Below are 17,235 nucleotides of genomic sequence, written 5' to 3'. Positions count from 1 at the left end.
ACAACTGGCATATTCCAAACTTGATACAGACATTATCTTTTATCGAAAGTGGAGGATAAATAAAGGCAACAGTAGTATACCGCTGTTCAAAACTCATAAATCCATGGACAAAAAACAAAATCGGGGTAACAAACTAAAACCGAGGGAAACGCATTAAATATAAGAGGAGAACAACGACACAACACCGAAACGGACCAAGCAACAGACAAAACACCACGAGAATAACAAATATAACATCAAAACCAAATATATGAATTAGGGATAGACAAGTACCGTGCCACGTCTTATCTCAAAAATAAGAGAAAACACAAACGACTCAACGTTAAAATGCAACACACATACCTGGTTTGATAACTAGCTAATTTAAGCTCTTACATGATGTATGACAGTCGCAAAGAGCTTCATTACAAATTATACTGACTAGTCTATATATTAGAGAAAATGTAGTTTTCAAAGGTACCAGGATTATAATTTAATTCGCCACGCGCGCGTTTCGTCTACACAAGACTCATCAGTGACGTTCATATCAAAACAGTTTAAAAGCCAAACGAGTACATCCCTTGTCAAGTGCATAACATCTCAAACATTTTAGAAAATTAACAAACAATGAAGAACGAGACTCATAACAGACGTACATTTAGAAAATGAAAAACGAAACTCATAACAGATGTATATGGCTTATAGTCTCGGTACACTAGACGTGCCTTTCGTCTACAAAATAAGAAGAATGCTTAGTTTTTTTTCTAAGGAACTATAACAATAGGTAATTTTTGGTATATGGAATGATTGTAATATAGGAGCGAAAAATACTAGAGGGACAGTCAAAGTCATAGACCGAAAAAAAACCTGCACCACTATAGCTTCAAAATAAAAAGACAAACAGACAAATAAAAGTGCATAAGACACAACATAGAAAACTAAAGACTAAGCACGTCTAACCCCACAAACAACTAGGGGTGATCTAATGTGCTCCGGAAGGGTGAGCAAATCCTGCTCCACATGTGGCCCGTCGTGTTGCTCATGTTATTATAAACCCGGTAAATAGTCTAAATCGGTAGATCACATTCGTTGTGAAAAGGAGAAGTGATTTCATAACGGTCAAAATTAATTCACGGTAAGGTGTACATATATATTCTTTTTGATTTATCTGACCTTGACCTCATTTTCATAGATCATGTTTGAATTATATCATACTTTAAGTTTATCTTTATATTGAGGACAAAAACATAAAATCAAAAGGCAGTTACGCAGGTTCGACATTTTAGCATGTGCTTTCTTGTGGTTATATCCTTTGACTCAGTTTTTACATATACATCATTTGTGTTATTGTGCGATTACCATTGTTTTGTATTCTTGTCTTTCATATTCGCCTATGTGCTTTGTCTAGAGTGTCTTTATACTATTTTGTGATGTTGTTGTTGACATAGATGCTTGTTTTTATAGTTATTAAGAGTATAACACTATGTTGGCTGCTGCACTAAAATTGTCTAAACCACGAACCTGTCCTCTTTTTCTCGAATATGACATTACCGAATTATGCTAATCACTACGGATGACACAGTGAAAAAAGTGTTGAAAAAAATTATTAAACGCTTATTGTAAATTTCAAGAGCTTAGGTAAGGGTTGCTCCTAAATAAAGGCAACAGTAGTATACCGCTGTTCAAACTCATAAATCCATGGAGAAAAAACCAAAATCGGGGTAACAAACTAAAACCGAGGGAATCGCATTAAATATAAGAGGAGAACAACGACATTGACTCTTTTCACCGATTACGAAAGATATATTTGTTTAATTATGTATAAAAAAATCCTAATACAATAGCTGATAATTTGGATTGGATATAAGATTCCTCCAAAAATATTCTCAACAATTACTTCGAAATGTCGTATGAATATAATCAGTAAAGAAATAAAACACAATTTATTTAAAATATGCAATTAAAGTTTTTATACTTTTAAAAATAAAACATGATTTGTGTTTACATCTTATCTATTGAGATTTTATATTCAAACATGTTTCACTGTATAAGAATACCGTCATTAGGGCTGTATATCCTTCTCTGTCACACCTTTAAAGCCTAAATCATCAAGTACTCTATCACAGTACATATCATCAGGGAAACCAAACCTAAAAATCAAATAAAGGGACAACTTATTAGATAATAGAGATGTTTCAATTATCAGGGTTGTGTGCGTATAAACAGTTAATATACATGATATATGTGTAGTAATATAGTAAACAGATATATATATATATATAAATATACAGGGATGCAAACAAAAAAAACAACAGTTAAACAACAAACGTTGCATAAACTTCAATTTAAACGTTTTTGAATGAAGTTTACATTTTTATTTATGAATATTCATAAACACCAAAGAACGTCAATATCGAAACTACAACATATCCTAAAATAAAATAACATTCTGAATACGAATGAGAAGATCTGGTATGAGTGCCAAGAAGACAACTCTCCATTCAAGTCATAATGTATTATAAATAATTATAGGTCAAAATACAGCCTTCTAAACGGAGTCTTTAGCTCAGATCGAACACAAAACTGATCGAATACATACATATTGAGAAACACGAATACTGAAATATCTGTACCAGTGAAGAAATCTGTTAACAGTATGTGGTATATTGTTGTTGAATTATTATTTTTTTAGAGAAACACGAATAATATATCAAACCTTGGTGAACTCAGATTCCCCTTATAAGTAAAGTGTGCATGCTTGTTGTCATTTTATATCATGGTGAACTCAGATTCCCCTTATAAGTAAAGTGTGCATGCTTGTTGTCATTTTATATCATGGTGAACTCAGATTCCCCTTATAAGTAAAGTGTGCATGCTTGTTGTCATTTTATATCATATTTCAAATGTATCAGAATTTATAAGACGGAAGAATATATTAGTAAATAGTACCATTGGTATTTGTAATTGAATCGTTTAATTGTTCTGTGGTCCAGGTTGAACTTCAAAACGAAAATAATTTGTTTTATTTAATGTTCCGAGAGAAAACAGTGTATTTAATGACAAATATTTACCAAACCAAATGTACACCAAACTTTCAATATCACTATACCTGTAGAACCGTGTGACGTTTGACAATGTTTGACGCGGTGAATATTACTTTTCTCCTGGTAAATATGCTTTTTTAATCAAAATCCAATTCATATTGTGAAACATACTAGAATAATAACAGTGTTTTGTGTCGGAATTTTTAGTCTCGTTTAAACCAGTCGGTATAGTAAATAAAGGCAACAGTAGTATACCGCTGTTCAAACTAGAGTGAACCAGTACGTATATATATGTAGACCTATTTGTATTTCTATGAGTTTGAGTTAAAGGGTCTCTATAACCACAATAACTACAACGACAAGTATAACATTACACTTTAAGATTCAGCCTTGTTTACCACTTACATTAATACAAAAGAAAACTCTATACTAGTACTATTTTGTAAATTAAAAAAAAATAGACTAAAAAGAGGTGAAGGTTTAACTTACATAGCGTTTGGCTCTGGATTAGTCTTATGACTAATATCATTCCAAATTACAACTCCAGTTTTACCCGTTGTTCTCGATGTTCCAATAGTAAATATCAATCGTCTATCAAATGCTATTTGCAGTAGCTTTGCAATCAATTGGCCTTTCGTATTATTTGGAAGATATGCCCGTCTAGTTATTCCTTCAAAGGGTCTCCCCGGATTCGGATGCTCTTCCTGCAAAAGCCAAAAATAATCGTGAAAAAAATAAATAGTAGACTTAACTTTAACATTATGATTATATTCTGCTGTGCATGCATTCTTCAAAATTCAGTTAAATATAACGATATTTAATAGGTGACTCTTGGTAAATATAGATTCGACGGCTGTAGGTTAAATACAACATAAACGTCATTCATGAGTCGAGACACATATTGACTCCTCAAATCGGTAAACCAAATAATTTGTAATGATGATATTAAACCTATATCAAACTTGAGTGGTGTAAATGTCAGTCTTGCTTTGTCATAAGCTACGCTGATAAATCTGTTTATGTCCTTGGTAAAGGAGCATAAGCTGCAAAAGTAATGTCCACAGAATTGACTTTACATGAAAAATTGTTTGGAGCATACTATACAGCATTCATTAGTATTTTTGAATTTAAACAATACCCTCAAGAACTAACCAGTGGTGTGTGTTTCCGGAAAATTGTAAACAAAAATACGTATCACGTAAAATGCTGAAAATTAAAATCAAAGCAGCAATATTTGTTGGCTTTTTTGTGACGGATATGAACCTTGATTAACTGCTTAAACTTATGCTTCGTTCTAGGATATATTGTATGCTGCAGAAATCCAATGTTGATTATTTACATGTGTGTATTGTTCATGCCCAGGTATGATGTGGAGATCCTAGTATAATAATAATCCATTCGGATATGCCAAAAAACGTACAAAAGGCTGAAATGAGTTTGTTTTCATTCATTGGCTTGCTAGAAATTGTCACGTTTGTAAAGAGACTAATTTATGATGTCAGCTCTCTGATTTGGTGGTATCTTTGTAATACAGCGCTTATACTCCTTGACATGTGAGTTACTGAACGACAATTCCTTGCTAACTACGCTTTAACATTGCTAAACATTTCAGCTACTTACCCCTTGTATACCTGATGGTATTATATACACTATTTCAATAGTGTCTGTTCCAGGAAAACCACACAGGGAGGAACTTTTGATATTAGTTTCCATTCTTCCTGGAGGCTGTATCCCTGTTTGACTCCCCTGTATACCACCACATTGTGGACATGTTGGTTCATTCTTAAAATGGCGATCAATACAAACGGAACAGAACAAATGGCTGCATTGAAGTTTTTTGGGTTGAATCATCTTGTTCCAGCAAATACAACAGACTTCTGAGTTTCCACTATCCATCCCAGTCCTGACACGTAACTGCGCTGCACGTACATTTGTGCTCTTGGAATATGGTTTGATATTTTGTCGTCCCGGTTCTAGTTTACTAACAAAAGGCTGTCCTGATTGGTTGAAAGCTTGTGCAAATTCTTGTCTGATCAAACTAATAAGAGCATAGTTTTTATCTATGAAATGTATTTCAAGTAAACTTGACGTATTATTTCTGATTCTGCTGTACTCTTCTATTGCTTTGCAGTATTCTTTAGCACAAATCTCTTTAGGAATTGGAGAAATGCCTGTAGCAATACAAATATCATTATGAAAGCATTCGTTTAAAAATTTACCTTTCTTCTTTGCCTATATAATGAGCTTTCTGTAACTCAGATTAGATAATTATCAAACTTTAGTATTGTGAACCCTTGTCTAAAAAACATTCAGCGGTTTGTCCTATAAAATGTTCACTAAAGTCAAACCCAAAGTCTACATTTCCGTTATATATACTTTTGAAAAGTATGCATATTACACTAACAATAATAAAAGAGAATTACAGAAAGATACTACTTCCTGGTTAATCAGCAATTTAAAAGAATTGCATGTTTATGACTCGAATAACCTGTTGATATATATTCTAATGAATGATTACAATGTGCTGGGTTTTATTTCAATTTATTGTAATACAAACAGAGTCTAGAAGAAATTTAGAATTCGTTGAAAGTTTACCAAATCATTTAAAGATATTCGAGTTTAGTTTGTCACATCTAAATTACAGAACTTCTTATCTCTTGCAATGTGAAATTACTCTAACCTGAACAGTCCACATGTCAGCAATATTCTACTTAAAACAAAAAGACAATTATGAAACTTGTCTTTCTTGGACATGATATATATTACCATGGTTTTTATCAAGTGTTGATTGTTTGTTGTTTCGTGTATATCGTTATACCAAATACTCCACGTGTTGTTAAAATGATGAACATTATGACAATGTCAACCGTATGACATTTTACTAGGAACGTTAGATAAATATGAGTATTGTAAAAGCTATATTCAAGGACATGGTTCTTTTCTTTAACTACAACAGACATGTTTTTTTGTCTCAGTACATATATATACCTGTGCTGACAAACGGTAAGGCGATTGATTTCATCCGCAATTTGTCCGCTTCTATAAGGCAACACACGATAGATTGTTTTAAATCTAAAGCACATTTGTGCTTTTCGTTTTCTCTATAATCTTGCCATCTAGGCTCAGCGGTGTATATAACGTATTTGTAATATAGGTTATTAGAAGAAGATGACACACACGTGCCTACTTGCAATGTGCCATAACGTCTACTATTGTTTTCACACTTATATTTATACTCTTTTCTTGCAGCCTCATACACAGGTGCAGAATTGCCATATCGAAAAGACATGTTTTCATTGGCGGCCTTAACTATGCATTCTACATCTAGGTTCAAAATACTTCCAAGGTAAACTTTAACACTTATTCCCTCGGCAGTAGTAAACACGCAATTTGCGGGGACTTCATCGTCGTATCGGACATCGTTCATTGAGAAACTTCTAGATGCAAAGTGATTTGGTGAAATGTAATCTATTTCTTTTGATTTAAACATGTCAATATTATCTGAATCTGGTATGTCATTATCCTTTCTTTCTTTTAGAATTTGTTGATTTATGTTCAGAATCATTTCTAAACGTTGTTTGGCTCGTGTCAGAATGGACAATTCGTCTCCATATAATTGAATGACGTTGTTATCTATCTGACAATAAATAGTAGGAAATTCTTCAGCAACAACACCTTTAGTTACATCTTGTTGCAAGGGTTCGACATAATGTACAGTCACGTGTTCTAACCACAACAGTTGCTGCTGATGAGCTATGATAATTTCTTCATACTTTTGTCTTTCAGCTGTCGATTTCAGTTTGAGTTTTAAGTTAGTACCATCATACGAAGCATGTTGGAATATGTCATCTTTACAGAAGAACTTGAGTTTGTCATAGTCATCTGAACTCATTTCAAAAGTGACCATTGTGTGATAACTATCATCAGACGAATCAGCATCTGACTGTGTCTCATTGTGAGTGTGACCAAGTGACCAGGACAGTGTATCCCCAGCAAATGTTATCATGTCATTGAGAAATTGCTGGACACCATTCACCATTTCTTGAGAGGAACATATCAAAATCAACTTATCACTTTTCCTCTTTAATTTGACATCAGGATATTTTTGGAGTACAGAGTTGGAAATGACTTTTTCACCCACATACTGTAATATATCTTTATTTACTTCACTACTCATCAAATGTGTCGCCTGAAAATAGTTATTAGGTAATAACCACCACTTTGTGACACGCTATCATATTGTAAAGCAGTACACATATATTCTTAAACTTCAACATAAAGGTACATCTTGTTTGTTTTCTTATATCAGCGTCATTTGAACATCGACTGTTTAGTATGCAGTGTTTTTTTATTTTGAACATTACTCGCATTTATAATGGTACCTTTTGCTAGCTAGTATTCGTATGTTTCTTTGTCCTATATGTTCTTCCATTTATTTATATTTTAGTCAGGTCACGTAATGTTGTCATTTAATGTTATATTTACTATTGCCATACAAGGAGGTTTGGCATGCCACACAACCAGGTGCAACCCACCATTTTTTTTCTTAAAATGTTTTGTACCACGTCAGGAAAATGACCATCATTGTATTATAGTTCGTTTCTGTGTGTGTTACATTTTAATGTTGTGTTTCTGTTGTGTCGATGTTATTCTCCTATATTACGGTATACTACTGTTGACTTTATTTATAAAGGCCTTTACTCTTATTTTTGGATTTGAAAGTTTTAGAGGTTTTCTGACAGCGGTGATATTAATATGTTCGAATCTATATCTTATTATAGAATGCAAAGGGCGCCTTTGTCTACGATTAGGATATATTAAAATTTGCATTTATTGTGTTTATTTCTACACAGAAATGAGTTAGGAATGAGAGCTATTCGAGACATACTTAAAGTTATTTATAATAATTAACTAACCTCAAGGAGATCATCTTGGTCTGTTGGATATTCACTTTCTCTTTTGTGTCCTTCGAAAATTGAGTGAAAATCATTGAGATACTTGTCGATTTCCACATCCTTCTCACTCAACTGTGCAAAGATGAAAATTATGACAGAAATAAAGACTTGATTTCCCTATGATCAAGACATAATTGTTCAATAAGTTTAACTGAGAGCTGGACCTGGCATACCAGTAACTGCAAGTAGTTCTTTGTTAATTCATGTATCATAGGTTGTTTTGCGTAGTTTCTTTTTGGGGATCGAGATCATTCTAAACATGATTAACCCCGCAGCGTTTATGGCATTCGGGTTGTTTTATAAATTCTGGTCTGGTTGTTATCTCTTAGACACATTCCTCATTTCCATTATTTTTTTTACGTACTTGTTAACCATTGGATTAGCAAGGTAACATTACTCTAGAAGAATGTTTGCTTTAATTTGATAGTATTTTCAGAGTTCATAATATCCATTTGTTAATGTTCAGGGTTAATTGTTGTTGAAACATCTGTACATCCTTGCCATAATATTTATGTGAATGAAATTATAGGTATTAGTACCATCGAAAGAAGGGCGTATGTGCTTATAATTATAAGAAAAATAAAAAATATTTGTGTACAAGATATATGATCGACGGGAAATTTTAATCATATCCTTTAAATATAGAAGCGGCACCTTCTGTATATTGATATATATATATATATCTGATATAACGTCAAATTTTGTGAGCCGCCTTGAAGTATGCAGCTTGATTTCTAACAATGAGGGTAATGTTTGGTGAGTCACCGGTTGAATCAAGTCAAAGACTTCAAAAAGGGTATGCATGTGCAACCGGCAATCCACTCTAAATAGCTCGATTGTGAAGTAGCACTTCAATATACAGCTCTCAGCGTGTTAGTCATGCACCACAAAACTAGATTCAAATGTATATTAGCATTGGGCTTCTTTTGTCCATGAATGCGTTTTGTGTGGTAGACTACCTATTTTTATGTGTTTTTTTTAAGGCCAAAGTAAATTTATGGTTTAATTGCTCCTTTGTAGAAACCATAAATATTACTGTGACAGCCGTAATTAATTATTTCACATTTAAACATGGCTGTTCATACAAAGTGGCACAAGTTGGGAAGAAGTGGAGTACATGTTTATCATTATAATGTGGACTGATACTTGCAAAACACATATAATAAAGGCATTGGATTTGATATAGTCACATTCTAATTGTCCTTAACTAACAAGAAATTTTACAATCCCCATAATCACAACAAACATACAAACATAAAACATGCACTTTCATATAAAGAATATAGTAGTAATGCAACCAACAGTCAATCAGTCTAAGAATACAGATTTGTTTCTGGATAATGCTATAATTAATTTTGTTTTTGGGGTTATCAGCTATCTAACGTCTGTATTCGGTATTGGCGTATTGGCTTTTCCAAAAAAATTGTCCTCCATCTTTTATACGCAACTGGAGTTAATTTAAGTACCTTTTTCTTCCCTATTTCTAATTCCTCTGTCATTATGCTTATCACTTTTTGAAGTTGTCTGTTTTCTTCTTTCTCTCTACATGACAAAAAATATTGTATATTCAAAAGTTATAACTTCATTTTTCTGCTCAAATAATTACAATTTCCAAATTAAATACAGAATGCTTCATCAAGACTTGAAACAGACGAAACACATTCTCAGAATCACAAAATAACAACAACCGAATGCAGTCATTGTCTGATCCTTAACTGTACCGATTGTGCCATTTGACAGTTGAGCGAATAAAGAAAAATTACATTCCTAGAAATGTCGAGAAAATCTATTATCATCCTGAAATTCTACTTAATATTTCAACAAATAATTTGTGCAGTACATACGATTCATTGTAGTGTAAAGTGGCCGTTATAATACATGTATATGTCTGTGATAATGTGTGTGATATTGGGTTTATTTTGGGAGTCGTAGGAAGGATGTAAAATATAAATAATTGAAAATTTACTCACTTTCTGTAAAAGTCTGTTACTGTTTTAACTTGGTTATTAGCTTCTACTGCTTCGGTTTTTGCTTTTTGTAATACAAAACCATATTCACTCCTTTGTTCGCATAACTCTTTCGATAACTTTCTAAAAAGTAATACATACATATGTACAATATTTGAACATTGTTGAAAAAAATGCAATTTTTCAGAAAAAGGAGAAAACAATTATTTGTTTGGACATTGTAATTCAAAATTTACTCTGAAACAAATGTTATACTTTATTTTGTTTAAAATAGACATAAAAAAACCTTCCTTGGAAAGTGATGTTAACCTGTCCACTTAACTGAGAAGTGTAGCCAAATTTAGATTTTTAAATATTTGTTCATATTTGTCAAACCCTTAAGTACAATTTGACTAATTTGAAAATAAAGAGTTGCAATCAACACAACAATTTTGTTTACCAACAGAAAAGATGAAAACAGCAGGTCACTGTATGGATTCCACCAAAGAACAAAATTTATATTATCATCTTTTAAACAAGCACCGAACTAAAAATTTAACGCAGAATCCTGGGAAAGTCCGAAGAGCCGACAGCCTTGCTTCGGAAGTTGCAATACAATATGGAAAGATGTGAACAATTTGGCTTGACAAAACGTGTAACTAAATTTGTTCTTTGTTTAACGTTTAATTGCAGTAGTTAATATTTTAGAAAATGGTATCAATAATTTGTAACGAAATACTAATAATCTGTCTTTTGTAACTCTTGACATTTGTCTAGTACGTTCAGAAGTTCTGTTTTTGTTTCGTTAAGTTCTAAAACTAATTTCTTGATTATTGCATCATATTCCTCTTGTTGTTCGATAACCTTCTTTGATAATAGAGAGTTTTCTCTGGTCTCCCTGATTAAATAATGATCTTGATCAAACAAATGCAGAAAAGTTCAATAATATCAGTTAGCAGAAACTATACACATGCATTCAGTATTTGCTGTTGTTTTAATAAATGCAAACATATATTTGGTCTTGGTGAATCGAGTAATTATTTTGTTTAGATTTGATTTGTTTTTAATAAGAATATGTTTTAGTTTAGTTTAAACATATTTATTTATAGTGGATTGGGAAACAAGTTATTGCATTTTATATTAACCCCTTTCCACTTTGCGGGTGATGGTGATGCTATGTACGATATGTTTTATGATTGCAAATTCACAAGATACCATACATACTGTCAATGAAAGAAACAGTCGGTCAACAATCTGTTTTTGATTATGTGTAAACCCAGTACCAAATGTTTTCCATTTTGCATATACTTACAGGAGATGATTGTCTTTCAGCTGCTGGTGGTTGCTCTCTGTTTCCTCTAGTTTTGTTTGTAACGTTTTTATTCTCTCATTGGAATCTTCGTGGTGTTGTCTTAATCTGTCTGAAAGTTTTTCGTTATCTTCAGTTTCCCTGTTAGGACAAAAGTTCGATCAGAGTTGTTGTCAACCACATGAAAGTATACATTTTGCATACAGCGACAAGGCAAACTAGAAAACTATACTAATCCTAGTAGCGTTAATTTTTCATATGATGTCGCAAAAATATTAAGAAAAAAAACCCATGCATATTATCATTCATGTAACTAAACATAAATGAAAAAATAAGATAAAAGACAAAATGAAAAAAGACAAAAGGGTGTTTTCATTCATACCAAAATGATCTCTCTTTCAAAAGTTACATCACAAAAATACTGAACTCCGAGGAAATGTCAGAAAGGAAAGTTCCTAATTAATTGTCAAATTCAAAAGCTCAAACACATTAAACGAATGTATAACAACTGACATATTCTTGACTTGGTAGAAGCATATATTTTATTTAAAAATAGTGTATTGACACCAACACAATTACAATAATGGGCAAAGGCCGATATTTCAGTAAATTATTTCAATGAATACAGCATAATTAATTGATACTTGTATGCTATAATTGTAAATATAAAATCTTGTTTCTATAATCTAGACATTTACGTATATAAGAGACTTTTAAGGAAATTGCTTTTTTGAAATGCAACACGTCATATTTACCAAATCGTCACCATAACTGAGATCACCTCTAGTTTTTGGTTGGTTTCGTGTTGCTTATTCTTTAGTTTTCTATGTTGTGTCCTGTGTACTATTATTTGTCTGTTTGTCTTTTTTCATTTTTGCCATGACATGGCGTTTATTTTCGATTTATGAGTTTGACTGTCCCTCTGGTATTTTTCGTCCCTCATTTGTAGGAAGTATGTCTCATATAGTAGTTTAAAAGACTATTCTGTAGATGATTTTAAGCACCTCAGTAAAAAGTGATCATCCTCTTCTACCTCACTCGATTTATACATATTACTTACTCGTTCATAGTTTATTCTGTTCAATTTTCTTAGAAATATCATTGTGAGCATGCATACTGATCAGTGGGAAATTTTCCTCTTCCTATTGACATATTTAATGATTGAAATTTGAAACTTCTCTGCTATACTATACTTAAGTTTACTAATAGTTCTTGATTTTTCAAAGACAAATTTGAAATGACCTTCAATGCTTTATATTTTCCTATTAACAGATCAGACGTTATTTTCAATTCATCAACAAAGTAATTGAAATTCATAAACTAATAGTTGGACTTGAATACATTCAGAAGATAAATTGTCTATGTTTAAGATTTTTTCCAAAAGATAACATTTTCCGCTAGGTAACGACATGATACAGATATAAAACTTTGTTTTGCTAATTTCTCATTAATATGTCCAGTGTTGAAATGAACAGTTCTAGGAACTATAATGTTACAAAAAAAGAAAAACACACCTTTCAAGTCTATCTTGTAAAGTCTCCTGTTTCTTCTCAGCAATGTCTGCCCGTCTTTCTGCGTCATATTTAGCCTGTCTCTCATCTGCGTACTTTGCTTCAAGATTCTGTAGTTTATTAACTAATTCGTTGTTGGTAGCTTTTAATTGTTTTATTTCGTTTTCGGATATGGCTGAAAAATTTAGGTGAATTGTACACAACATTTTTCAAGTTCTAAATGCTTTTCCCATGACATATCGTATTAGGCGACTTAATTGGATGTTAACGACTACAATTTTTTTGGATTAATCTTTGTGTGATTAATAATTGATTGTTAGGGAGCTACCAATTGATTTTTATGGGGGGGGGGAGGGGGGCTAGGATGAAAATTTTTAATGTTAAACGCCAGCGTTATGGCTATTGAAGATACTAGTATTTAATGGCATATGATTTTGGGCTCCCTAAAAAGAAACACCGACCTTTAGAAGGAAAACTAGCAATCTTAGGCAGGTAATAGTTGAGTCGAACGCACCGCCACGTCTAGTGTTCTAGTTAACAACCTCAGTATTGAAAGACACTGTCAACTGACCTCAACAATGTTTCTGATACAAAATGGGTACACCCCTTTAAAAGGTAAACTATGACATAATATGGTTAGCAGGAGGAAGTTATGATACAAAATCGGTATTGCAACAACAGTTGGCAAAGTCCGAAGTATCTGAAAAAAACGTAAAGTCACAAAAATACTGAACTTCAAGGAAAATTCAAAACGGAAAATCCCCAATCAAATGCCAAAAATCAAAAGCTCAAACACATCAAACGAAAGGATAACAACTTTCATATTCCTGACTTGGTACAGGCATATTCTTATGTAGAAAACGTTGGATTAAACCTGGTTTTAAATCTATCTAAACCTCTCACTTTTTATGACAGACGCATCAAATTCAATTATATTGACAACGATGTGTCAAAAAAACAAACACAAACGGTAAAACTATCACAAATAGAGGTACAAATGCAACACAAACCCACCACAAAGGGATGACATCAGGTGCTCCAGAAGGGTCAGCAGATCCTGCTACACATGTGGCACCATCGTGTTACTTATTATATTAAAAAAAAACATTAAAAAGTCTTATTCGGTAGGTCACATTCGTGTAAAGGGAACGGGATTCTAGTTACGACATAAGGAACATATCCGATATCAAGGACAAAAAACTCTAAAACATATTCTTATTAAAATGAAATAATTAAGATTCTGAGAAAATTTAAATTTTAATAAGGAGACGAAGTCCCATATAACGGTTAAAAAATTTAATTAAAAAAAAAAAACCTGGAAAATTTCCAGAAATTTTCATTCTACTAATAAACTCAAAATTTTGATTTTTTTTTTACTTTTTTGTTTTCCCGCATTTGCGCAGAAATCTACTTCCTTCTTCCGGTCTCGTTGTCATGAGACTTTGAGTAGTCTATTATAATATAGGAACGCAAAGAACACAATATCAATTTCATATTTAATAAACGTTTCCTGATGATAGTGTTTCTTTGTTTACATTGAATATGTAACTTAAATAGCGTCACAACTAAAATCCCTTACAACAGAATCAAAATCGGAAACGTTACAGTATTTCCCTTTTTTGGTAGATTTTGTGGTTAGTTTGAATTTCAAAAAAATCGGACAGACTTCGTCCCCTTTCAAAGGTAATGCCTGCCTCATATTAGTAAGATGTTTCGTAAGAGAAGTGGATATACAAGGGAACAATACTGCCGTGTACAAGAATGTAGGGGTCCATGTACACCCGAAATATCAATTTGAAGAAATGCTACGAGGTGAGATAAAGTATCTTTTGTGATATTCTGTACAGCGGTTCAGAAACATGTGTGAAAACGAGCGTGGGATAGAAAGAGAAACTTCGAACGGATGAATCAACGAACAGACGGGCGGACTTCACTATCACTTTATACTACAACTTTAGATAGCAGAGTGTGAAATGACAGATGTCAGAACATGATAAACATAAATTCAGTTTAGAAAAAACAATCATACAATATATAAGGGTAAACATAATATTATTCCATACATTAATCCATAACGTGCTGTACGAAGTGTTATTTTATTGTTCATGACGAAATGATTATCAATTCTCACAACAATAGTTTCATTTACCTGATTAGATTATATGCAATTTATGTGCTCAGTTTATTTTTTAGGGGTGGAAATATAAGATGTATTGAACATTCTTGTCTAAATAAGACAACCTCTACTCGATCATTTTGTCGATATAAGTTCTGAAGGAGACCAACATCATCTAAACATTACTGGATTATACATTTTAGTACTGAAAACAAAATTCCACACTTCAAGTAAATTCTAAATGTCTAAAACTCCCTTATCTAAAACCTTACTTTTTACATGTTTTATATAGATTTAAATTGGTTGCATGAAAACAAATACAAATTACACCTGATAAATTTCAAGCGTTCGAAGCGCTTTTCTGAATCTACATTCACCGTAAACGCTCAAAGCTGAATATTTGAAAGCCAAAGGTGTAAAAAAAAGTCGAAAAAGAGCTATATAAACAAAACAAGGTCCTGCAAAAATAGCGAAAATCATATTTGTCTGAGGGAGTTGAAACATATTTTTTTTTTATAATTTCAAAATTTATAAACGAGTAAGATTCGAAACTAACACGAGTTGAATCTATTGAAAAGGTCTATTTTAAACGTGAGGCTATTGGTTGATATTTTTTTCAGATTTAAAACGATGATCAACACTTATCCTATAACAAGTGTACACACTATGAAGTAACAACTTACCAGATGGTGGTGTCCATGTTTCATCCGGGTCATTGTCAGCACTATCATCGTCATTCGATACGTCACACATCTATCACTGTATACGCTCCATTAATGAAATATGATACATTTATTTATCCTTTTATTAAAATAAAGTATTTCATCTCTTCAAACTTACCCCATTTCTTCGGTAAATGGCTATAGTTTTTTTTTTCATTCAAATAATAAAATAAAATTATTTATACGTATTTTGTGAACTATGGTTTGTGTAAACACTGTAATAAAAAGATAAGCTATCTCCGATCAAATATGTTTTACTTTGGTTTTGCAAAACTAGAGAAAATAACAGAAAACTTTTTACAATCAAAATATTGAGTACGACCAGCATTACAAAAAAGAATTTTTAATCCTCATCATTGCTAATAGGAATATGTAAAATTACCATATTTCTTAATGTTTACCCTTAAATATGGTGGAAATATAGGAGCCAATCAAAAACTGAAAAAATAGCAAACATTGTCTACTTGACAAAATATACAAATCGGTCAACAAAGACGACGTATGATTATTTTTTCATAATTGCCGTAATCATTGCTCTTAAATGATAGATATTTCAAATAGTTTCCAGAAGAAAACAAATTAAGGTAAATCTAAGTTAAAACTTAAAATACAATTTCTCTCCATCAACTATAGTTAATGTATAAAAAGAAACAGAAAATATTAATCAAGTAATGAGATAACTGTTGGTTTTAGCCGTATCAACTTATTCAAAGATCATGTTTTGCTTATCATTTAGCAGGATTGACAGTCTCCCTCTCATTAATGAGGATCAATCATAAAAATGAAAATGCCAAATCGAGTACAATATTGGAGGGCATTGAGATCCCTAAACTTGCGTTTATAAAATATGTCAATATAGCATGGGCGTGGCCGTAGCCACTATCACTGTTCTTTTCTCACACCAACCGAGTTCTAAAGCATTTTATGCGGCTGTCCTAAAACTTTAAAATAATTTGGACTACAAGCGCTGTGAATAAAATCTCTGTGGGGAGGTGTATATAAGGAAACCAGCACATCTAACATTTACACTGTCAATTCTTTAGGTAAACTATCTTAAGGATCGTTTGATCTTGTAAATTTAATGAAATACCTTAATACACTTAAACAGAATCTACTTGTTGATATCTATTTCCAACTTTTTTTTATATAAAACATGAAGGAAAAAGTAATATTTTTGATCGACGTAATTTACCTTGATCGCTGACATGTTTATTGTTAGATCTTAACAACTCACTTACGCATAACATTAAACGAAAGTAGATTTTCATGAAAACAAGACAAAATATGATTTGGTAAGAGGTATTGGAAACCTATAAGCAAAAATTTAATGCAAATAGTCATGTTTAATTCAATGACAACTACTTACCACACACTCTTCTCCTAGAGAACAGAAAGTCGGATTTCTTCGTGGCAAAACAAAGTATACAACTTAAATCAACGATTTATTTAGGTCACATTTATTCTTATCCTTTTAAAGTTGACGTAGGATACCTATAACTATAATCGATAACATACTAAACCAAATTGTGCAATTGGTGTATTATTAAGATATTGGATTGCTCCCAAGACAAACGTACACATTTTATATTTAAGATACTTGATGCATAGATTCACATTCATTTGTCCCATTTTCAATTGTTTTGTTCGATACAT

General features: G+C 32.2%; 2 protein-coding genes across 2 annotated transcripts; both read right to left on the bottom strand.

The window, feature by feature from the left end:
- Window positions 1–1,922: 1,922 nt before the first annotated feature.
- LOC134693555 (uncharacterized) lies at window positions 1,923–10,088 on the bottom strand. Its single transcript, XM_063554396.1, has 7 exons — window positions 9,949–10,088; window positions 9,445–9,520; window positions 7,940–8,050; window positions 6,012–7,212; window positions 4,644–5,194; window positions 3,513–3,727; window positions 1,923–2,129 (listed from the first exon to the last, which is right to left on the bottom strand). Exons 1-7 carry the CDS (start codon window positions 10,086–10,088, stop codon window positions 2,042–2,044), a joined length of 2,382 nt encoding a protein of 793 aa, XP_063410466.1. The 3' UTR covers window positions 1,923–2,041.
- Window positions 10,089–10,662: 574 nt separating this feature from the next.
- On the bottom strand, window positions 10,663–15,668 carry LOC134693554 (uncharacterized). Its single transcript, XM_063554395.1, has 4 exons — window positions 15,544–15,668; window positions 12,748–12,919; window positions 11,237–11,374; window positions 10,663–10,822 (listed from the first exon to the last, which is right to left on the bottom strand). Exons 1-4 carry the CDS (start codon window positions 15,611–15,613, stop codon window positions 10,663–10,665), a joined length of 540 nt encoding a protein of 179 aa, XP_063410465.1. The 5' UTR covers window positions 15,614–15,668.
- Between the last annotated feature and the right edge of the window lie 1,567 nt (window positions 15,669–17,235).

This window comes from Mytilus trossulus, chromosome 12 (genome assembly GCF_036588685.1).
Source record: "Mytilus trossulus isolate FHL-02 chromosome 12, PNRI_Mtr1.1.1.hap1, whole genome shotgun sequence".
Classification (NCBI taxonomy): domain Eukaryota; kingdom Metazoa; phylum Mollusca; class Bivalvia; order Mytilida; family Mytilidae; genus Mytilus; species Mytilus trossulus.
Note: the sequence above shows the minus strand (reverse complement) of the source record. Positions and strands in the feature narration are given on the sequence as shown.